General features: G+C 36.0%; 1 protein-coding gene and 1 long non-coding RNA gene across 3 annotated transcripts in view; one reads left to right on the forward strand and one right to left on the reverse strand.

Moving 5' to 3' along the window:
- Positions 1–140: 140 nt before the first annotated feature.
- Positions 141–4,129, reverse strand: LOC148941968 (uncharacterized). The gene is made up of 2 exons (XR_016143126.1): positions 4,071–4,129; positions 141–624 (listed from the first exon to the last, which is right to left on the reverse strand). It is a non-coding gene; the product is annotated as an uncharacterized LOC148941968 (long non-coding RNA).
- Positions 3,121–24,958, forward strand: part of LOC148941969 (jmjC domain-containing histone demethylation protein 1-like) — a 123,168-nt gene continuing 101,330 nt past the window's right edge. Inside the window, exons 1-2 of one of the 2 annotated variants that reach the window (XM_089102881.1) lie at positions 3,121–3,164; positions 11,012–11,164. In XM_089102881.1, the coding sequence (XP_088959007.1) occupies positions 3,132–3,164; positions 11,012–11,164 (186 nt within the window). In that variant the 5' untranslated portion in view covers positions 3,121–3,131. Of the gene's footprint in view, positions 3,165–3,247; positions 3,316–11,011; positions 11,165–24,958 lie in introns of those variants that run through there. The other variant, XM_089102880.1, reaches the window with a different exon arrangement.

The raw sequence follows: 24,958 nt of genomic DNA on the forward strand, positions 1-24,958 counted from the left end.
ACATCCTCAAATGCACTATTTTATTCATACCCTGAGAGGCCATAAACATTTATTCACTTACCACCACCCCTTCAAAAAAAACTAACAACCAGTTCACAAGCCAGTACCTAGTCGGCGTCACAGACCTTGTAAAAAGACAATCATCAAATATATTATTTTATTCACACCACGAGAGGTCACAATTACATAATTATCATAATTCATAATTGTTTATCTACCTCCACCCTTCCAAACAAAAACACTAAAATTCATGCTTACTAAAAAGCATTTCTTTTATTGCAGTCTTAAATGAAGAAATATCACAAATATACTTCATATTCTGATCAAGATGTTTCTAATTCCTAATCCTTCTATCAAGCACAGAAGATTGTCGACTGGGTTGGAATGACCGGCGGATTATTAATCTCTTTAGAAGATGGAGTGTCATAATCGTGAACTAAGGATCTCAAATTTGCTGAATTATCAAAAATGAAAGATTTGTATCACTTTTTATCCTAAAAATAAACAAAAGTGTGTAAAACTCTCTTAATCCAGATGCTGGCAATATCCTTGTCCATTATAGATGTTCCAGGGCTGTAGGCCCACCAACAATGGAAGAAGATGTACCAAGTAAGTCAAACGCTGCTATAATATACATATATATTAGATGAATAAGGAAAAATTAGAGAAGGCGTAGGACAAATCAAGGGAAGAAATGCTTAAACTTTCTTTGCATCGCTCTTTGCTTTCTTTTTTTTTATTGAAACGCTCGGTTTCCTGTCCTTGCCGTTTGAATGATTTTTTATGTATGTAGTTTTAAACTAAGATTTTACTATGCATTACTAGAAAGTTGCTGAGGAGTTTAAAGAAGATTAAATATTGCTTAGGAAAACTTGAATTATCTTGCAAATGGACATTGTTGCCAATTAGTATAAAAGTTTTGCATCTTAAAGATTCAGTACTATGATTTTTAATCTACGAAATTCAAAAATTTTATCTAACCGTAGCTCCTTAAACAACCCTTCCCCCAACGAAAGCATTGTTTCTGGATTTTAGTCATTACAATAATTGGGTCTTTTTTAAAGTAATACAAAAATGCGTCCATGTTGAACATAAAGGTAAAGATCGGATTGATATTATACAGCTTGTGGCTTGAAACTTTGTGAGTAAAGAGTGACCAGTCTAGTTATATACAAAACTCGAAAAGACGTAAGCTCGTAGGTATCCTCAGGAAATTAGCATAATTTTATATAAATGGGAAAAGACCCTAAAAGCGATCGGATCTGGAGCAAATTGCAAATGCGTTTTTAGTATGTTCAAGAACCCTGCCCTGAATTTTTTAAGTCGCTATATGTTAAAAAACACGAAATTTTCCAAAGTAAAAAGTGACCCGTACCAGTTATAATCAAAACTCCAAAATCTTGAAAGTAATTAGCCTGGAAAAATTTGCATGGTTTTGCAAAAAGTGGCAAAACACCCTAAAAGTGTTTCGAGCTACTATGTGTAGAAGCACGAATATTTTGCATCTTTTCTAAGAAATTTGTTTAAGATGTGTGTTTATATGTTTGTTTGTTGGTTGTTTTACCCCCGCTAGGGATCGTATCGAACCAGCGCAGAATATTAAAGTGGACTCATTTGAACATAAATCAAAGTTTGACACAAGATTGCGTGGCATTAGAAATCTTAGAATCTTTAAAATTGTCTCATAATTTTCTATATTTTCATTCATGTCGCCTTTTTTGATCCCCCCCCCCCCTAAAATTAACTTCTATGTCACTACTCTTTTCCATAATAATTAATCTATGAAAGTACTCGGCATATTTTGTTGAATGCCCATTGTCTGCTGTTGATGTCAAATCAATATTACTAGGGTGCAAGATTTGAATTATTAAAAAATTAAAGAAGAAGATAGTCTAATAGTCCTTGGATCCCATACCAGCGACATTAGCTGTTCTATAGTCCACTCTTGAGAAATGGAACGACTTACATGGTGTTAAATATACCTTGCCAAATAGAGAAAGAAAAATACATGTGTATGTGTCTGTCTTGACCCACTGAAGAAATACTAGCCAATTATCAAACCGACCGGTGGTGTGGAATCAAATTGAAATCAAACTACCAGGGGGGCACTTCTTTATAATGAACTATAATTGCCAAAGCAGAATTCATTCCTTAGCATTAAAATTTCGGAATGTTTACTTTTGTCATAGCAAAATTGAATATATGAGCAATGAGAGTGAAAAGAAAAAGAAATATATTACTAAACGAAGATAGTTAGGAGTTTAAGAGACGCATTTATACTGAAAACTACAGCTGTAAGACGGCAGAAGGATAAAATCCCTTTCAAAGAAAAAGCCACGTGTTGCATAAAAGCAGTCTCGGTGATATCAGATGCATTTGAAGAACATATGCTTTATTTGAGAAAAGTAGGGGATTGGAAAAGAAACCCTCATATATTTTTATTCCTGGAGGGGGAGGTGCTGTTGTCTCTCACACTTGTTCATGCCATTTCTTTCTTGCTTCTAAAAAGAAAAGATATTTGGTATTAATTCGTTTGAAACTTGAAGTTCAAAGACTTCAAAAACACATATCTCTCACCTTGTCCCAGCATTGATAATAATCAAAATATTATGCTTAGCTTACGTTTGTCTCAATGTGCTAATGGAACAGAGGGTGAGGGGGGGGGGGGGATGGCATTCCATGCCTAACCAAATTTGTAATATATAACCAAAAATTACACTTTCTAATCCAGACCTAATTTATATTTACTGAAAATAGCTCAATATTTAACCAAAAAGTAAATTTCTAAAAACAATATTCCTAGGAATTGCCAATTTAAGGCACCGCTAAGGATTTGGGCTGATTAGGCACTCATGCAGATTTTATTTTGGAAGACTTGCAAAAAGTAACTAATGTATTGGTGGCAAAAAAGTACTTATTTGTAGTTCATATACCCTGCTATAAAATTTTGGAACTGGAACTAATGGACAAAACATGTTAAAAAAGCATCTGGACTATTGGGAAGAGCCATATAAATTATAGGATTATGGGAGTTAGTAATCAGTACCATAAATTTTCCGCAAAGCGCATATAGATGGCATAAAAGTAAACAAGAATTGAAATTATTGTCACATGCTAAAATTCATAGGACAATGAATGGAAAAAATGATGTGGTGTCTGAAAGAGTGAGCCTTTTACTTTATTGCAGTAAACCTCATGTCTTTTGAGTAAAGATGGATTAGATTATGTCAATTTTTCTGAACGAGTCACACATTCTGTGGTCTCACCAAAGGGATGGTCATACTATTGATATGTTCATCTAGGATAAGGGCCAAAGTATGAAGAAAATTAGTCACTAATTTTGAATTCTGTACTTTTAAGGAACATCAGTCAATGTCTTATGAAACCATAGAGAATAAAAGCAAGGAAATACTGAATGGGGTTTTTGTCCTTGTAATAGCCTAGAAACTGAAAAATGAAGAAAGAGATTGGGTAAATATTTACCAAATCATATTATTGAGCTACAACAAAAGTGGATATACTACTCAATGCCTTTTTTTATGCTCTTTCAAACAATAATCATTTTTGTGAGAAATGAATTTTAAACCCCACCCTATATATAGGCCTACCAATTCAGAGTATATATTTGCACATTAGGGGGTGGGGTAATTTTATTTCTGATGTAAATGAGAGGTAAGTCTAAGCGGTAAAATTCTACTTTAGCTACTTTTGGCCATCTTGGTATAGGTTTAGGTTAGGACAATGAAACTTTCAGGTAGGCTATGGGTCTACAGGCCAAAGAATAGGTAAAGTTCTTCAAAATCATATTATTCAGTTAGGACTAAAGTGAATGCACCATTCAATGCCTTTTTTTTTGCTGATTACGAACATAATAATTATTTCTATTGGACATGAATTTCAGCCCCCCCCCCCTATATATACCTAACCTAACCCTGAATTGGCATGGGGGGGGGGTTGAAATTCATTTCCAATAGAACTGATTATTGTATTTGTAATCAGCATAAAAAAAGACATCAAATGGTGTATTCACTTTTGTCCTAACTCAATAATATGATTTGGTAGAACTTTACCAAAGAATGTCCTGGGAAGTTGTTGTTAGCCTAAGTATTGGCTAATTGTTGATATTTTTTGTTGCTAGTTGTTTGTTTAAACAATGATGATTATGATGGTACTATGAATCATCTGTTGAAGAAAAGAGCTGTCCACAGCGCTATCTATCCATTTAGAATAGTTATTCTAAATGGATTTGGTAGAACTTTACCAAAGAATGTCCTGGGAATCACTGATTGACTTTGAAATTTCAGCTTTCAATGTAGTTTAAAGGTTTCTTACTGAGGACTGCACGATATCTTGTATAACAGCCTGGGATGGGATTTTGTCAATGATGTTGCTCTTCATATTGCTTATTGTAGCTTCAACAATACTCTCAATGCTAGGGTTCTGACTAGAACTACTTGAAGTTGTACTGGAGTGTTTACAGATTGGACATTTTATGCAAACTTTGACCTGTCAAGAGATTTTTGTGATCAATACATATTTGGGCTCAGGCATATCCATACAGTCAATACATATCCACTTCTCACATCCATCACAGAGAATTGCAGAAGAGTCATCATCAAGATCTGTCTCATGCCAAACACTTATCACATCCTTTTTTGGGGCTGATATGAATTCTTTTTGAACCCCCTCTAGGTGTCGTGTCTGTATTATGAGTCGGTTGTTTTGGCAGCATTATTTGGTCAGTATTAATGTATCCTTTTTTCACTGATTTTTTCTGAACAGACTGGTCACTTTTCACAGTGTTTAAAAGTTCTGCCTGCAGAATTTGCTAAATTTATTCAATTGCACTTAATTTTCAACCACATTGTATAGCATCATTGTCATCACTGACTGATGAAGCAAAAAATTAACTTACTTCAAAGTCCATGTAAGTCAAATAAAACACTTAGAAGGGCAACTTTAAATGTCACTGTAGGTTAATATACTTATAAAATATCACAAAATATGTAGGAAAATGTTGTTAACACATAAATTGGGCTTATAATCCTTTTTTCAACTTAATCAGGGAACAAACCAAACAGGTTCAGGCTATATGCTAGGCCTATCAAAGCTAAGCTACTACCTGGAAGAAGATCTCTTCTAAAATCAACTAGATCCAACAAAAAAAAGAAAAACACTTCTCTTATTTACTCAATTTGGTAGGCTATTAAGTATAGGCTAATTGTTGATATTTTTTGTTGCTAGTTGTTTGTGTAACAATGATTATTATGATGGTACTATGAATCATCTGTTGAAGAAAAGGGCTGTCCACAGTGCTACCTATCCATTTAGAATAGTTATTCTAAATGGATTTGGTAGAACTTTACCAAAGAATGTCCTGGGAATGTATTTTGAAGTACCTACCTCCACTCCTTCTCCCTCTAGAGGTCCTGAAATTTGCCTACATGATAGGTCTATACCCATTGAAATTTTGACAAAACAACATTTTACCTTAATTTTCAGTTATCAGTTTCTTTCTCTCTGGCTTTAGCTCTGTAAATGCAATTTCAGTTATTTGAGCAGTCTTTTAAGCCATATCAATGTTGGAAGTTTATTTACAGATATTTGTAACCTTGTAAATAAGAATTGAGCAAAGCTGTGAAGCTGAAAACAGTTTTCTTGTACTTCATTTAAGTAGAAGATCTATAACACAAAGATTTCTAAATGTCAATAAAAGTTACTGCCCTCTAGAGGAAGGAGGAGTAGGTGTGTATTTTAAAATACCTTCTTGGACATATTTTAATCTGTAGACAATCCCTGGAAGTTTCATTTTTCTAACCTAACCCTTTTCCAAGATAGCAAGAAGTAGCTAAACTAGACTTTTGCCATTATCAAAGCTGGTGAGATAAAAATAAATGTCTTCTAATTTAAAACATTAATTTTCTTATCATGACTGCAAGATTTCTTTTTTTCACCAGGGAGAATCTTATTAAACCAGTGGATATAGAACTTTGGGAGGAGTTTCATTTGAAAGGGAATTACAGGATCTACAAGAAATTATTCAAGTTTTGAAAAAGAAACTCATCATGATCATTAATGATGTTAGAAAAAGAACAAAATAGCTTATCTTAAGTGTAGCCCTGAATACAATACCATATTAAAAATACAAGTTTAAGCTCTTGCTGTAAAGCTGTTTGATTTTAAATCTTTTGAGTCTGATGCAGTCTCCTGGCCATATGTCTGTGTTAGTTCAAAATGTTGCATTTGGTATTTTCAGAAAAAAAATATGCTTCCCCTCATTAGACAGGGCAAGTTTTATTGGTTGGTTTCATTTGCTGTCTTCTCTCTTATTTATATCATGAAATAGTAAGATTTTTTAAAATGTACTATGTTGTCTTGTTTCTCCCAGTGAAATGGTAAAAATTTGAGCCTCCCACAGGCCATTCAGCATGTCCCCAGGTGGCAGTAGGGGAATACCCTGCAGATATATAGGGTACCTCCGCAGGAGGCATGGACCAAGGGGGGACCTTGTCCCTGGAGGCTCATAATAGAAACTCGGGCACCCTTGCCTGGGCTCATAAATACAGGCAGAGGAGGAAGAAGGCCCCTCAAATGTACACTCAAAAGAGCCCACTGGTTTGTCCACAAGTCCCAGGAGTTACAAACCTTCTGCCAGTAATGGGTTAAATTGCATGGTGATGCAGAACACCATCATGGAAGGATCCTCTATAGGAGGACAACTGCAGCAGGGTATAAGATCCAGGCCTATGGACAACCGCTTCTGCAAAGGGCTACCTCAACCCTTTCAGGGTACCTGCAAGACTAGGGACCTTATGGTCAACTCTATTCCTACTTGAGGAGTGATGCCCCTCAAGGAAATTATAGCCTAGTAAATGACTCAGCATTCACATGGGATTCTGACTAATCAATAATTCTTCTGGGCTTGGTATGTTTTGATGGGTGTTTTTGGCCTCTGAGGCTGAAAAGCCTCCTCCTAGCTAATTTATCTATTATTGGCTGCCTCCCCATAGTAGCATAATTCCAGCTTAAGTACTTTGGTGTAGACTTGAGAAGATATGTGATCCCTGTCCTGCACTGGTATCTGGGATCATTGCTTTTCCTGAGGCAAAAATAATTTCAATGATTTAAAGAACATGAAAATTGGAACTTGGAATGCTATGACATTAAAAAATGACTATTGTATTGCCATTGACTGACAAATTCAGAAAATTCTAACTGGATATATTAGGAGTTTCAGAAACTCATATCCCAGGGGTAGGAAGTATGAAATTAGGTGATATAGAATTTGGCAGGAAGGATGGGGTACATAGACATGGAGTAGAAATAAGATGTTTTTACTAGGAGATTTTAATGCCCAGGACTGTAGAAATAGGGATAGATGGTATCCTAGCCTATGTAAATTTGGTGTAGGAAAAGAAAACAGTAATGGATACAGACTTTTGCAGTTTTGTAGGTATAACAATCTCTTTATGAGAATATGGTGTTTGGTCATAAAATGGCTCATAAGTTAACATGGTATTCACATGATGGTAAGACAGCAAATCTTATTGATTATGCTATCGTAAACTGAAGACTGGCAGGGTCGACACAAGATACTAGGGTATATAGGAGTGCTATTATTGATGTTAAAAGTAAATATCACCATCTAGTAGTGTCTAGGGTTAATTTAAAGCGGAAATTTAGGAAGGGTAACTACCTCCTAGGACGTTATGATGTTGTTAGACTCCAGGATAGGAATTTGAGAGAAACTTTCCAGGAATAGTTAAATACTAAACTTGAAGATGGTTGGAATAATTTTAGAAAAATAATTTGGGAAGTTGCTGAAGGTGTCTTAGGGAAGAAAGCTAGAACTGCCGCTAAGAATATTAGTGAAAAAGCTTTATGTTTTGTAGAAAGGAGAAAGGACTTGTACAAGAATTACCTTAGTGATTGATCATATGAAAACAAAAGGAATGTAAAGAAAGTGGAGAAAGCATTAAAATATGAACTAAGGAGGTGTGAAGTGGAGGCCATGGATAAAATTACCGAGGATCTGGAAGATGCAGCTAGACTGCATAATAGTAAAATATTGTAGTGACATGTTAACAAATTGAGAGGGAGTAGTCAATGTAGACTTAGCCCAGTTAAAAATAGGACATAAGAAAGGTGATAAAAGTGAGTGTGGTAATTATTGAGGGATTAGTCTTGTGTCTGTAGGTAATAAAATACTTAGTAATATGATACTTTTTAGACTGAGAGATGCCATAGACAAAGCTTTAAGAGAAGAACAGTGCAGTTTTAGAAAAGGTAGAGGATTTGTTGACCAAATTTTCACTCTCAGGTTAATAATGTAGAAGTGCCTGATTTGTCAAACACCTTTGGTCCTCAGTTTTATATATTATGAGCAAACGTTTGATTCTGTTGATAGAAGAGCTTTAGCAAAGGTCTTATCCTTGTATGGTATACCAGACAAATAAATTAAAGTGATTAGTGCTATGTACAAGAATAACACTGCTGCAGTTAAGGTAGGAAATAGGATGTTAGCACCTGGTTTTGTATTAAATCAGGAGTTAAGCAGGGTTGTGTTCTATCCCCCTTTATATGGATTATTTTGAAGGACTTTGTATTAAGGAGCACAGGAAAGGCAATTGGAGACCAAGGAATCAAATGGGGAGGAAAAAGTCTCCTTGACTTAGATTATGCTGATGATTTAAGCATTCTAGATGAAACTGTGAGCAAAATGAAAGAAGTTTTAGAGGTTTTGCGAGTTCAGGCTGCTAGAATAGGTTTGAAAATTAATGCTAAGAAGACTAAGTCACTAAGGCTAGGAATAAGTGAATATGAAAAGGTGAGGTTGGGTAATGAAAAGATTGATCAGGTGGACAGCTTCACTTAACTTAGTTGTATTATTAGTAAAGATTATGGGAGCAGTGAAGGTTTCAAAAGTAGAATAGGTGTTTTTTCACAGTTTAAAAAAGTTTGGAAGAATAGGAAGATAAGTCTGCAAATCAAGATTAGAATATTAGAAGCTACAGTGATGACACTGGTCAAATATGGCTCTGAAATGGGCACTCCAAAAAGCAGATGAAGATTTGCTAGATGTTTTCCAGAGAAATTGCTGAAGGATTGTTCTGGGTACCTGACTGACTGACTGTATTTCTAACAATAGGCTATATGAAAAATGTGGTTCAATACCACTCTCTAAGGCTATAGTGGCTAGGGCACGTTGTGCGGATGAAGGATGACAGATTGCCAAAGATTGTTCTTTTTGGCCAACCATCTAGGGCTAAACGGAAAGCAGGTCATTCTCGTCTAGGGTGGGAGGACGTCATAAAGAAATATTTAAAAGAAATGGGAACTTCATGGGTGGGTGCAAAAAGGGAGGCTTTGAATAGATTGGGATGGAGGAGGAGCGTGCGTAGCTCAGGCGCCTTGGTACTGTGGTGAGTTGTTAGTAGTAGCAGTAGTAGTAAATTCTTTTAATATGTGTTTAATGCAAAAAATCTTTCTTTTTACAAAACTATGCTCATTTATTACAGTACAAAGAAAAAAAACCTTTGAATTTTTCTGTTTTTTCAGGTCTCCTCTAAAATTTGTCCTTGGTAAAATACTACCTTTTAATTATCACAGTTACACTGTGTTACAATAACTGTAAACAAGTAATACTATTGATAACTCATCACAGTATCAAACCACTTAGGCCCATGTAGCTGTGCATGCTCCTCCTTCATCTGCCCCTGTTCAAATCAAAGGAGCACTCTTTACTCTAAGTAATAATTTCATTAGATTTGATATTATACAACAGGTTAAAGTCTGTAACAGCTAACTCCCATGTTTTGTTCTTTTTAAAGTAACAAGGACACTAAAAATTAAATATGATTCATTAAATAGGTTTAGGGGAAACTAATACAACCATTTACTTTTTAAAAATAAAAAAAACCTGATAACTCAATTTTTAATGAAAAAGACCTCAATTAGCAGTTATGTAGTCTTAGTGAGGATCATGTTTGAAAAGAAGGAATGTGTGAAAGATCAGCAGTGCATGAGTGAAAAGGTATATCATTATAAACGTTAAGAAACTATAAGTTTCAAGATTTCTGTTGCAAAAGACAAATACTGCCATAAATCTAAGCTTTGAATATATGTGTTTGTTTTTTAGATTATTTAGAATTAAACACTTTAGATTACTAGTAATTGACTTAGCTAAAAGAACATCTTCTTATTAAGACTAATTAAGCCATCCTATTCTTTAATATTTATCCATGTGGTTGACTATTAACATCAATAGAATCCATATCTTCTTCTGATTACAAAAATCCGACTTTTACTGCTTAATTTTTACATATTCCCACTAGCAATTATTTGCTCAATAGCAAACATTTGCTATTGAGCAAATTGATGGTTGTAATACTCAACAATTGATGGTTGTAATGCTCAACAGTCAGATGCAGAAAAAATAGGTGTTACCACTGTTCAGTTGGGCTTGTTGTGTAAACAGGAAAAAGGTTCCTCTTATTTCTTTTCACAATCAAGTGTGGCAACAAATGAGAAAGTTTACATGACAAAAAATCGTAATAACTATATAACAACCAAAAGGAAAATCATAGAAAATCCCGATTTTTTCGTATGAATAAAACTAAGATGGAGCCAGGGGGAGAGCAAGGTTTTCATTTTGAAAATTTTTGGTATTTAAGTTTGGATTTGCTATTCATTGTTATTTTTGTCTCTCTTCATTTATAGGCTAGTAATTTCAGTTCTTTTTAGGTTTGACAATTGCTGTTTTTGTTTCTTTATGATTATTTCTCTTTTCATAGTAGGCTAATTCTTCATCTTTTAATCTTTTAGTTTCTAAGAAGCTATTTTCTCCTTGCTTGTAAGTGGAAAATATGCTCTTTACTTTTCACTGGAAAAATCTTTACTATAAGAGTTTTTATTCTGCTGATTTTTGTTACAAATGTTCAATTATAATTTTTTGTTACTTGAAAAGTTTGAAGGATGTGTATTTGTTTAAGCAATTTTTCTCATTTTACAGAAAAAGAGGAAGATTTTCAGGCCAAGCTATGGAGATGGAATATCAGAAAGTGACGTTGAGGAAGAGCTAGTCACACATACAGCTTTTGACCTAGTGGACAAATTGGCAAAACCTGGATTCACTGACCAGTGTCTCAGAATTGTTACTGGAAATGGGGAGTTAATGAAATCATATATATTTAGAGCTATGTTTGCATGTTCACAGTAAAGTTTATCTTTGCTGGGGAGGGGTGGATCAGAGGATACTTCCCACAGGAACAAGTTAAACTTCTGCAGTTTTAGGAGAAATTTGATTCACCCATAAATGTCTCAGGAATGTTACCAGAAAGGGGGAATAGCTTAAATTGTACATGGGTTATTTAGAGCTATGTATACATCTACACTTTAAAAGCTTTGCTTTGGGTGGAGAGAGGGCTTCAAGGGATATTTTCCATGGAGGGAGGACAAAGTGCAAAAAAAAAAAAAATGCTTTCTGAATTTCAGGAAAGAACATCCTTTTGACTAGTCTGATGGGAAGGGGGCTGAAACCGGATGAAGAAAAACAGGGCTATTAGGAAACACTGAGCAAAAGTTGAGTTGTTAGAAAGTAATAACTTTTTTCAATGAGGTTTACCTGTTACTAATGCAGGCACAGATCTGGGGGGGGGATAAGGAAATCCTCCTCCCTCCAAAAAAAGAGAAAAAAACAACAACAAAAAGTCACATTTGAAACTATTACTAAGCAAACTATATTAAGAAAGATGATACGTCTGAATATAAAAGCTATGGACGCGTTAGCTTTATTTTCAAGGAAAGTGTAAACCTCTATTTACCACTCTGTAAACCTCTATTTAGTTCTTTATTTGTATGCCTTTTATATTGGCAGATGTAATGGTTTACGTATATTCCAAAGATAGACGATAAACGTTGGTACATGGTCTTTATTAAATAACGTGAGAATACACATTGAGAAAATAAGGTAGCACAAGAACAACTAGCTACGACGAAGGCGAAAGATGGACTCCCTTTAGAAATGAGCCAAGAATGTAATAGTCCTGGACCGGAAGTTCCAGCTATTGGTTGTTCAACCATGCCTGGGACCGGACCCTTTCCCACGACTAGTTTTAGTCCCAAAAGCCCCCCCCCTGGACTGTTCTCGTTGACATATACATGGCCAAATCTCTAAGAAACGAGACACCAGAAAAAGCCTTCTCGAATTTATGTTCCAAATACTTTACAGATTCTCCCCCCTCTTTTAAGTTAAATTTCCCAAATTTGGCTTATCCCCTGCTCGTTAAACCCTCAAACTTTAATTGAATTCAAAACATTCAATACCCTTCCCAAATTATTCACTTCTCACCTACTAACATTCTTCAGCATAAACTAGTAAAGAATTACATAATATAAACACTACACAATACTTGCATAAGTAAAAACTTACATAGTATAAACGAACTGCACTAATAACAGTAGTCGGAAACTGGATATTTTAACACTTCATTTTTCTCTCTATACTTTAAAATAGACTTGTTCCGCATACCCCTGAATTTTGATGAGATATGCCCTTTCATCCTTAAATTGAGCCACGCCTACAAACTCTGCAACCATTTTGCCTACTATTTTGCCTGGGGCATATGCTACAAGTAATCCACGTTTTAAACTTGACAAATTTATAATCGAGGGGAGTCAAATAAAAGGAATGGAAATATGCCATTTATCCTCCACTGTTTTACAAAATCAAAAGCAACCTTTTTGTTATATCCAGATTCCGCCGGATCAAACATAAATATAATAACTGACATATTGATATCAAAATTTGAAAAAGCAATTACTCTAAAAATTTAAATATTGGTTTTAAACACGGTTCTTTAATTACGGACGCTAAATTTTGGGCAATAGCTTCACTTCTAACAACAAGGGTCTAATAAAATTTACTGGGTTGTTTAGTCGTGGTAGATCACTTACGAAAGATAGTCCTTTCCAAATCCAATTGTAGTTGGTTTCAATTAAATCACTAGCGTCAAATGTAGTCACAATTGAGAATTAATTTTCGATTATCGAATTCAAAATGTAAAATTGTTGTTGGAAACTGTCAAATGTAGATCACACGTCGATTGTATAAAATCAGGTAAAAAAACCCACCAACTGTAGAATGGCTAAGTGAAGGTAGAAATCAACAGGAGACTCTCAGTTGTAGAAATTTGAATTAGTAGGTAGAAGCTATCGCGAGGAAATCCATATTAGGCATTGTGTAACAGCCTACCTATTTCAAAATGTTCATTTAAAAGAAAGTGTTTTTCAAGAAGGCACTTTGAATAGATGAAAGTTCAATAGCTCGTAACGTTTCGATGTCTTATTTATCAGTTTTTGCAGTATTTGCGGCTCAATATCACAAGCAATTTGGTAGCTGGCGAAATAACTCTTCAATATGTTGCCAGTATTTAGCGTAAGATGGCGTAAGTACTTATAACGGTCACTCAAATGTCACTTGGAGGTTTTCCCCTAGTGATTTATGCTCCACTAGTTTTAACCGCTTGCCACCACTCTGTAAAACCTCCCTGCGAGGCATCAGTAAACCTCTGCTGTCACCACTCTGTAAACCTCTATTTAGTTCTTTATTTGTATGTCTTTTATATTGGCAGATGTGACGGTTTACGTAAATTCCTAAGATAGACCATAAACGTTGGTACATGGTCTTTATTAAATAACGTGAGAATACACATTGAGAAAATAAGGTAGCACAAGAACAACTAGCTACGACGGAGGCGAAAGATGGACTCCCTTTAGAAATGAGCCAAGAATGTAACTTTCCTGGAACGGAAGTTCCAGCTATTGGTTGTTCAACCATGCCTGGGAACGGACCCTTTCCCACGACTAGTTTTAGTCCCAAAAGCCCCCCCCTGGACTGTTCTCGTTGACATATACATGGCGAAATCTCCAAGAAACGAGACACCAGAAAAAACCTTCTCGAATTTATGTTCCAAATACTTTACAAAAGTAAGTTGCTTAGTGTGACAATGTTTATTAGACTAATAGGAGACAGATGGTTGGATTTAAGGAGGGGTCAGAGGATGCATTGGCTGAAGTTTTGCTCTAATTAATAAAATTTTCTCTGATTAGCAAAATTGTCTCTCAAACTAGGCTTTAAAACAATTCTTGAATATTCCAGTGACCTGGTAGCAGTGGAGAAAAAAAGAAATAAGTGGGATACATCAGTGCTATCCATGCAAAAAAGTGATTTTCTTTGTTGTTCAAGCCAGGGGACTGTAAATTTCCTGTAGAAGGTTTTGGCAATGGTAATTCCAATAGTGTACTTTTCGTTTCGACCAGACTCCATTTTTTAGGGGGTTTCTGGCTATTTTTCAAAAATCCATAAATCCAAATATCCATAAATTGTTTTCTGAAATAATATTCTATTATTAAGACTAATCAAGATAATAGGTAGGGGAGAGTGGTATATGCAAGGACATATTTTGGAAAACCTCCAAAATGCATGGTTAACATTGGAGTAGAAAAATAGTGTATGGCTCAAATGAAAGCCCCAGAACTGCTGTATAAACTGTGATTTTTCCAGATTTTTTTTTGTACAACTAGAAGAAAAAAAGGGGGTTTCCCTGCTTATACCATTTGTCCTGCTGTGTACCAGGGGTGGTATATCTTGGGACACAAGGTGGTTTACTCTGGGACATAGTAAAAAGATTCGTGTATCATAGGCAGCGCGCTAGCGCTGCCTAAGTAAAGAACGATGTGGGCACAATGTTTTTTTTTCTCCGTACCCGGGCACTTCGTATCGAAAGAGTTGTCGTAGAAAGTTCGAAAAGGGCTCATTTGACTGGAAATTGGAGTGGCTTGTGCCCTTTTTAGTAGTCCAAAGTGATTGGAGGGCAACAGGCCCCCCACGTCGCTTACTCCCCCAAATACCCCCAATCAAATTTTGAGCTAGTCGGTTGCTTCCATATTGCTTATATCGAAATGGAACATCTCTTTTTGAGGAGGACATTCCCTCTCAAACCACAGAGCGCAGCCTGTAATTCGTACCCTGAGGCCATATACGGTTCTTAAAGAAAGCCGTGTCGTAGAAACTTCAAAAAAGGCTCATTCGATTGAAAATTCAAATGGCTAGTGCTCGGTTTAATAGTCGAAAGTGATTGGAGGGCTACTAGCCCATCATTCTCCCGCGCCCATCATTCCCCCGCGCCCATCATTCCCCCAAACACATCCAATCAAAATTTTGAGATAGTCAATCTGTTCAGCGTAGTTGATTTCTAGTTAGAAAGTATGTTTTTGAGGAGGACACTCCCCCACAACCCTCGGGGCAAGGGTTGTAAGCTATGTCCTGGGGGCATATAAGATTTTTATAGAAGGCTTTTCATAGAAACTTCAAAAAAGGCTCACTCGATTGGAGATTCAAAGAGCTAGTGCCCTTTTTAATAGTTGAAAGTGATTGGACGGTAACTAACCCCCCTATCACACCCACCTTTTCCCCAAACACATCCAATCAAAATTTTGAGATAGCCATTTTGTTTAACGTAGTTGAAGGTTCTCGAAATTAGATCTTAGAGGATGACAAGCACCCTCACAGCCCTGATGGTAAGGGTTGTAACTTATGCCTTGGGGTCATATAAGGTGTTTACAGAAAGTATTGTCGTAAAAACTCAAAAAGGGCTCATTCAATTGGAATTTGAAAGGGCTAGTGCCCTTTTTAGTAGTTGAAAGTGATTGGAAGGCTTGACATTTTTTTATTGAAGATCGATGTGGGTATAATGTATTATTTTTATGTTGTTGCTGTTGTTTAGACCAGGGCACTTTGTATCGAAGGAGTTGTCGTAGGAACTTTGAAAAGGGCTCATTCGATTGAAAATAGAAAGGGCTGATGCCCTTTTTAATAGTCGAAAGTGATTGGAGGAAAACTAATCCCCCTCCCACGCCCACCCTCATATTTGACTTTATGTTCAAAAAATAAATGTTGCCATAAGATTAAATCAAAATGCACTGTGTTAATGCTAATTCCCAATAAGGCATCTCAGCTGTATCCCAAGAACGACTGAGGGTATTATATTCAAACTTTCGGTGCTACTTCTTCTTTTAAAATTTAACAAAATCAATAATGACCGAAATCTTAAAATAAAATGCAAGTTCCAACAAAACTGAATCATTATACGTGCATGATAATGTAACACGTGTACCTTTTGACAAGATAATATGAGACAAATATATTTTTAAAAATTGCGGCTCTGGGTATGATGTCATATTTGAGTGACTCCACTGCCTGATTTCCTGCTGTTCGTTCTTTACTATTCCACATAAGAAAAGGCTATAGGCTTATTCTTATGTGTCATCTATAACATTATACGAAGGAGCTACGCATCCTACACACCACTCCACACATGTAAATCCGTTTTGTTGAAAAAAAATATTAAAGATCTCACTTTTTTCACGTTAAAATTTATTTCAAATGCTTCCAATTAAGTTAAAATCAAATCTGTTGATAAACTGAGGATTTGCTTTAGAGAATTTTTTATAATAATGCTTGTTCTTACTCTTCCTCGATCCTATAATAGCTACTTCCTCTTCCCCTTTGAAAATCTTGCCTTCCTCTGCCTATGTTGAATTCTCTAGTTCCTCTGCCCCTGACAAGGAAATTTCCTACATTGCCGGTGTGGGAACCTCCTCTATTATAGCTCCGTCTCTCCCCCTCAAACTCCCTATCTACGTTCTTACTATAGCTATTTGCTCTTCCTCTGTTGAATTCTCCATTGCTTCTGCCTCTATTTGTGAAGTTATTCACTTTGGTATTGCAAGAATCTCCCTTGAATTCAGTATTAATTGTAGCGCAGCTTGCACTGCCTCCATATACCTCATAGCTACTTCCTCTCCCTCTGCTTCTGTTAAAATACGGCCTTCCGCTGCCTCTGTTAAATTCTTTTCTTTCGCTGTTTCTGCTAAACTCTGACCTTCCTCGGCCTTGGTTTGAGTTTGGCCTTTCTCTACCTCTGTTAAAGTCAGACGTTCCTCTACCTCTGTTGTAGCCGGGCTTTCCTTGACCTCCGTTAGAGTCAGATATTCCTCTACCTCTGTTAAAGTCCGAACCTCCTCTGCCTCTATTCCCAACATACTTACTGCCTCTATTTATGTAAGGGTGAAAGGCTTGTCCTCTGCCTCTGTTAATGTCTCGCGTATACCCCCTCCCTTGGTTGTCACTATTTGTACCCCCTCTGCCTCTGTAAAGGACCTTTTCAGGATAGTTGCGCTTGTTTTCCGGCAAACTTTCTAAATCTTTACGAGGATTTGTTTTCACCAGATTTTCTTGATCATGTTGATCTTGATCGCTTATCTTCTGATTTGGGATATTTTTCTGTTTGCCTTTCTCCGATGGATCGGCTTCTTTAGCTGAAGTTTCATTTTCCTTTTTCTTATTACATCTAAGTTTTTTTCTACGTCGGTTTTGTCTAGACTGGTTTACGTCGTTGCGCTGTTTGTAAACATTCTCAGCATTGTTCATGTTATTAACTGCTACTTCTTCGCCAGCAGTATTTATATTATGTTCAGTGACGCTTTGTGCTCCTGCTGTATCTACTGTTTCTTTACAAAAATCAGTGGCATCGCCTTTGTCCTCTTTCAAAATACTAGTTGCTTCAGAATCCATATTTAAACGCTTTATAAGAGAAGAATTGTATCTTATAAATAGCAATTGTTCAGTGACAGACAAATGATGAAGGATTGTAGGCGTATTTTCTTATTATTCTACTAATCAAAACTTTGGACACCAAAATCTGTAGCCCCAAATAATCAAATTATTCTGCTCTTTTTACCTTTTTGTATTAAAAAAGGGTCAAATGATAATCTTAGAAAAACTTGCGTCAATAAAATATAATGACGTAATTTGTCCGTCGAAGTTTTGTCAATGACGTTTGACTAAGTATAATGGCATCAAGTTTCAACAGCAAAAAAAAAAAAATAAAAATAATAATAATAATGAATAAATATCACCTAATCAAGAATGGAATTCACCAAAGATGGTTTCATCCCTCCCAGTGGATTTGTTTGGATAAATGAAAGATCTTAAGCCGAACTGGCCAGCCATGACAAAAAAACTATCAAAGAGAGAAAAAACTCAATGAAGAAACGATAAACGACACTGTGGTCAGTAGAGAGAAAATAGATAAAAAATAAAACAACACGAATATTTTGCCTGTATCAAAAAAGTTACTTTGGTGTTCTCATCGAAGTAGCTCTAATAGTTTTTTTTCCCTACATGGATTGTATATATATATATATTGTATATATATATTATATATATATATATGAATATATATATGCTCTGCGGGGAATACCTCCTTTCTTTTTTTAGAAAAATGTTATATATATATATATATATATATATATATATATATATATATATATATATATATATATATATATATATATATATATATATATATATATATATATATATAAATTTAAATATAATATATATAAATATAATTATTATATATAATATATATTTATTATATAATTGCGACAATTATAGTTTATTGGTAGTTGTTTTATTGATTTTTAGTTTTAGTTTGGTTTTATTTTATCTTTGTTTCTCTTGTGCTGAAGACGCCTAGTTTTGATACCGGCGAAATATCCGCGTTGTTTTGGTTATTATCAATTTTCTCTCTACTGACCAATTTTCTCTCTACTTGCCACCATCTCCAAAAATTGAACAATAAGCGTTATAAGATCTTAAATAATGTATTACAATTTATGGCATATAACGGAGAACCAAGTTATATTTTCTTTAAAAAAACATGGATTATTTTTTGCCTAAAGTTTGATTTTTGTTACATGAACTTAACTGTGCTAGCTGTGCAAACATTGATGATGGTGAGGGGAAGGTGAGACTAGTGCGGCGACGGTGAGCTGGAATATAGTATATTCATAGCAATTAAATGCAGCAATTGACCACATGAAATTTCAAGTTTCCCCTGTTTAATTTCACATTTTCTCTGCGCATACATTACGGCACAAAATAAGTCAACATCTCAAAATACATGCCACTGAAAAATAATAATTTTCGATGACAATTCCATCCAATTTGGGAAAATTTTATAAATTTGTCACTAAAAATGGCCAAAAACGGAAACTTTGATGTCATGATCTTAATTATCATAGCCAGTGCGCTAGCGCTTCCTAAGTAAAGAACGACGTGGACACAATGTGCTTTTTTTTCTCCATACCCGGGCACTTCGTATCGAAGGAGTTGTCATGGAAAGATTGAAAATGGCTCATTCGATTACAAATTGGAGTGGCTAGTGCCTTTTTTAATAGTTGAAAGTGATTGGACCGTAACTAACCCACCTCTCAGGCCCACCTTTTCCCCAAACACATCCAATCAAAATTTTGAGATAGCCATTTTGTTCAACGTAGTTTAAAAATCTGGAAATTAGGTCTTTAAGTATGACAACCGCCTCACAACCCTCAGGACAAGGATTGTAAGTTATGCCCTGAGGTCATATACAGTTTTTATAGAAAGCGTTGTCGTAGAAACTTCAAAAATGGTACATTCGATTAGAAATTGAAATGGCTAGTGCCCTTTTTAATAGTCGAAAGTAATTGGAAGGCAACTAACACCCCTTCCTCCCCCACCATTTCCCCAAACACATCCAATCAAAATTTAGAAATAGCCATTTTGTTCCGCGCAGTAAAGTTCAAGAAATTATACCTTTGAGCAGGACACTCCCCTCACAGTCTTCAGAGCAAGAGTTATAAGTTATGCCCTGGGGGGCATATAAGTTTTTATTGAATTTTTATCGTAGAAACATGAAAAAGGGCTCATTCGATTTGAAATTCAAAGGTCTAGTGCCCTTTTTATTAGTCGAAAGTGATTTGAGGGCAACTAGCCCCCCTCTCTCGCCTACCTTTTCCTCAAACACATTCAATCAAAATTTTTAGATAGCCATTTTGTTCAGTGTTATGGATTTCCAGATAGAAATTATGTTTTTGAGGAGGACATTCCCCCATAGTCCTCAGGACAAGGGTTGTAAGTTATGCCATTGGGGTATATAGGGTTTTTTTCTGAACGCGTCGTCGTAGATACTTCAAAAAGGACTCATTTGATTAGAAATTGAAATGGCTTGTGCTCATTTTAATAGTCGAAAGTAATTGGAAGGCAACTAACACCCCTTCCACGCCCACCATTTCCCCAAAAACATCCAATCAAAATTTTGAAATAGCCATTTTGTTCCACGCAGTAAAGTTCAGGACATTATACCTTTGAGCAGGACACTCCCCTCACAGTCTTCAGAGCAAGGGCTATAAGTTATGCCCTGGGGGCATATAAGTTTTTATTGAAATTTTTATCTTAGAAACCTGAAAAAGGGCTCATTCGATTGTGAATTCAAAGGTCTAGTGCCCTTTTTAATAGTCGAAAGTGATTTGAGAGCTACTAGCCCCCCTCTCTCGCCCACCTCTTCATCCAAAACATCCAATCAAAATTTTAAAATGGTCGGTTTGTCCCGTGTTAGTAATTTCTAGATAGAAATTATGTTTTGAGGAGTACACTTCACCATACCCCTCAGGGCATAGGTTGCAAGTTGTGCCCTGGGAATACTTAGGGTTTTTTTCTGAGCGCGTCGTCGTAAAAACTTAAAAAGGCCACGTTCAATTGGACATTGAAATGGCTAATGTCCTTTTTAATAGTCGAAAGTGATTGGAAGGCACCTAACACCCCTTCTTCGCCCACCATTTCCCCAAACATATCCAATCAAAATTTTGAAATAGCCATTTTGTTCCACGCATTTCAGTAAATTCAAGTTCAGTAAATTACGCCTTTGAGCTGAAAACTCCCCCTAAAGTTTTCAGGGCAAGGGGTATAAGTTATGGCGTGTGGGCATATAAGGTTGTTATTGACATGTTTGTCATAAAAAATTCAAAAAGGGTTCAGTCGATTCTATATTTAAAGGGATAGTGCCTTTTTTAATAGGCGAAAGTGATTTGAGGGCAAGCAACCCCCCTCTCACGCCCACTATGTCCCCACACACATCCAGTCACAATATTTAGATAGCCAGTTTATTCAACGCAGTTGAAAGTTTTGGAAATTAGGCCTTTAAGGATGACAACCTATCCCCCCCACACCCCTCCGGGCAAGAGTGTTATGTTAGGCCCTGGGAGCATGTAAGGTTTTTATTGAAGGCAATGTTGTAAAAACATCCAAAAGGGCTCATTAAATTGAAAGGGATATTGCCGTTTTAATAGTCGAACGTTATTGTAGGGCAACTAACCCCCTCTTACGCCCTCCATTTCCCCAAACACATCCAATCAAAATTTTGATATATCTAACTTGTTCAACGTAGTCGAAAGTTCTGGAAATTAGGTCTTTTAGGATGATAACCCCATCAGAGCTTTCAGGTGCAAGGGTTGTAAGTTATGCCCTGGGGGAATATAAGGCTTATATAGAAAGTTGTTGTAGAAATTTCAAAAGGGGCTCATTTGATTGGAAATTGAAATTGCCCTTTTTAATAGTTGAAAGTGAGGGGAGAGTTATTAACCCCCCTCTTACGCCCTCAATTTCCCCAAACACATTCAATCAAAGTTTAGATATAACCATGTTGTTCACCGTAGTTTAAAGTACTGTAAATTTTTTATGTATGGTTGACAAACCCCCCAGTGTCCCCAGGGCGAAGGTTGTAAGTTATGTCCTGGGGTATATAAGGTTTTTTATGATAGAGTTGTCGTAAAAACTTCAAAAGGGGCTCATTAAATTGGAAATTGAGAGGGCTAGTAGCATTTTTAGTAGTCGAAAGTGATTGGAGGGTAACTAACCCCTCTCTCGCGCCCACCCTTCCCCCAAACACCTCCAATCAAAATTTTCAGATAGCCATTTTGTTCAACGTAGTAGAAAGTTCTGGAAATTAGGTCTTTGAGGATGACAACCCTCCCCCCAGCCCTCAGGGCGAGAGTTGTCAGTTATCCCCTTCTATGTCCTGGGGGCATATAAGGTTTTTATAGACTGCGTTGTCGTGGAAACTTCAAAAGGGCTCATTTGATTAAAAATTGAAAGGACTAGTGCCTTTTTTAATAGTTGAAATTGATTGGAGAAAGACTAACGCCTCTGTCACGCCCACCATTTTCCCAGACATGTCGACTCAAAATATTGAGATAGCTATTTTGTTTAACGTAGTTGGAAGGTTTTGAGATCAGGCCTTAGGGGATGACAAACACCCTCAAAACCCGTAGGGCTAGAGTTGTAACTTTTGCCCCGGGGGCATATAAGGTGTTTATAAGAAGTTTTATCGTAGAAACTCAAAAAGGGCTCATTCGATTGGAAATCGAAAGGCTTAGTGCCCTTTTTAATAATCGAAAGTGATTGGAAGACTTGACATTTTTATAGTTAAGATCGATGTGGGCATAATATATTATTTTTATGTTGTTGTTGTTGTCTAGACCAGGGCACTTTGTATCGAAGGAGTTGTCGTAGGAACTTTGAAAAGGGCTCATTCGATTGAAAATAGAAAGGGCTGATGCCCTTTTTAATAGTCGAGAGTGATTGGAGGAAAACTAATCCCCCACCCACGCCCACCCTCATATTTGACTTTATGTTAAAAAACTAAATGTTGCCATAAGATTAAATAAAAATTCACTGTGTTAATGCTAATTCCCAAAAAGGCATATCAGCTGTATCCCAAGAACGACTGAGGGTATTATATTCAAACTTTCGGTGCTACTTCTTCTTTTAAAATTTAACAAAATCAATAATGACCGAAATCTTAAAATAAAATGCAAGTTCCAACAAAACTGAATCATTATACGTGCATGATAATGTAACACGTGTACCTTTTGACAAGATAATATGACACAAATATATTTTTAAAAATTGCGGCTCTGGGTATGATGTCATATTTGAGTGACTCCACTGCCTGATTCCCAGCTGTTTGTTCTTTACTATTCCACATAAGAAAAGGCTATAGGCTTATTCTTATGTGTCATCTATAACATTATACGAAGGAGCTACGCATCCTACACACCACTCCACACATGTAAATCCGTTTTGTTGAAAAAAATATTAAAGATCTCACTTTTTTCACGTTAAAATTTATTTCAAATGCTTCCAATTAAGTTAAAATCAAATCTTTTGATAAACTGAGGATTTGCTTTAGAGAATTTTTTATAATAATGCTTGTTCTTACTCTTCCTCGATCCTATAATAGCTACTTCCTCTTCCCCTTTGAAAATCTTGCCTTCCTCTGCCTATGTGGAATTCTCTAGTTCCTCTGCCCCTGACACGGAAATTTCTTACATTGCCGGTGTGGGAACCTCCTCTATTATAGCTCCGTCTCTCCCCCTCAAACTCCCTATCTACGTTCTTACTATAGCTATTTGCTCTTCCTCTGTTGAATTCTCCATTGCTTCTGCCTCTATTTGTGAAGTTATTCACTTTGGTATTGCAAGAATCTCCCTTGAATTCAGTATTAATTGTAGCGCAGCTTGCACTGCCTCCATATACCTCATAGCTACTTCCTCTCCCTCTGCTTCTGTTAAAATACGGCCTTCCGCTGCCTCTGTTAAATTCTTTTCTTTCGCTGTTTCTGCTAAACTCTGACCTTCCTCGGCCTTGGTTTGAGTTTGGCCTTTCTCTACCTCTGTTAAAGTCAGACGTTCCTCTACCTCTGTTGTAGCCGGGCTTTCCTTGACCTCCGTTAGAGTCAGATATTCCTCTACCTCTGTTAAAGTCCGAACCTCCTCTGCCTCTATTCCCAACATACTTACTGCCTCTATTTATGTAAGGGTGAAAGGCTTGTCCTCTGCCTCTGTTAATGTCTCGCGTATACCCCCTCCCTTGGTTGTCACTATTTGTACCCCCTCTGCCTCTGTAAAGGACCTTTTCAGGATAGTTGCGCTTGTTTTCCGGCAAACTTTCTAAATCTTTACGAGGATTTGTTTTCACCAGATTTTCTTGATCATGTTGATCTTGATCGCTTATCTTCTGATTTGGGATATTTTTCTGTTTGCCTTTCTCCGATGGATCGGCTTCTTTAGCTGAAGTTTCATTTTCCTTTTTCTTATTACATCTAAGTTTTTTTCTACGTCGGTTTCGTCTAGACTGGTTTATGTCGTTGCGCTGTTTGTAAACATTCTCAGCATTGTTCATGTTATTAACTGCTACTTCTTCGCCAGCAGTATTTATATTATGTTCAGTGACGCTTTGTGCTCCTGCTGTATCTACTGTTTCTTTACAAAAATCAGTGGCATCGCCTTTGTCCTCTTTCAAAATACTAGTTGCTTCAGAATCCATATTTAAACGCTTTATAAGAGAAGAATTGTATCTTATAAATAGCAATTGTTCAGTGACAGACAAATGATGAAGGATTGTAGGCGTATTTTCTTATTATTCTACTAATCAAAACTTTGGACACCAAAATCTTTAGCCCCAAATAATCAAATTATTCTGCTCTTTTTACCTTTTTGTATTAAAAAAGGGTCAAATGATAATCTTAGAAAAACTTGCGTCAATAAAATATAATGACGTAATTTGTCCGTCGAAGTTTTGTCAATGACGTTTGACTAAGTATAATGGCATCAAGTTTCAACAGCAAAAAAAAAAAATAAAAATAATAATAATAATGAATAAATATCACCTAATCAAGAATGGAATTCACCAAAGATGGTTTCATCCCTCCCAGTGGATTTGTTTGGATAAATGAAAGATCTTAAGCCGAACTGGCCAGCCATGACAAAAAAACTAACAGAGAGAGAAAAAACTCAATGAAGAAACGATAAACGACACTGTGGTCAGTAGAGAGAAAATAGATAAAAAATAAAACAACACGAATATTTTGCCTGTATCAAAAAAGTTACTTTGGTGTTCTCATCGAAGTAGCTCTAATAGCTTTTTTTCCCTCCGTGGATTGTTTTATTATATATATATATATATATATATATATATATATATATATATATATATATATATATATATATATATATA

The sequence above is a fragment of the Artemia sp. Qi Xiang Cuo genome, chromosome 17 (genome assembly GCF_049724085.1).
Source record: "Artemia sp. Qi Xiang Cuo chromosome 17, ASM4972408v1, whole genome shotgun sequence".
NCBI lineage: Eukaryota > Metazoa > Arthropoda > Branchiopoda > Anostraca > Artemiidae > Artemia > Artemia sp. Qi Xiang Cuo.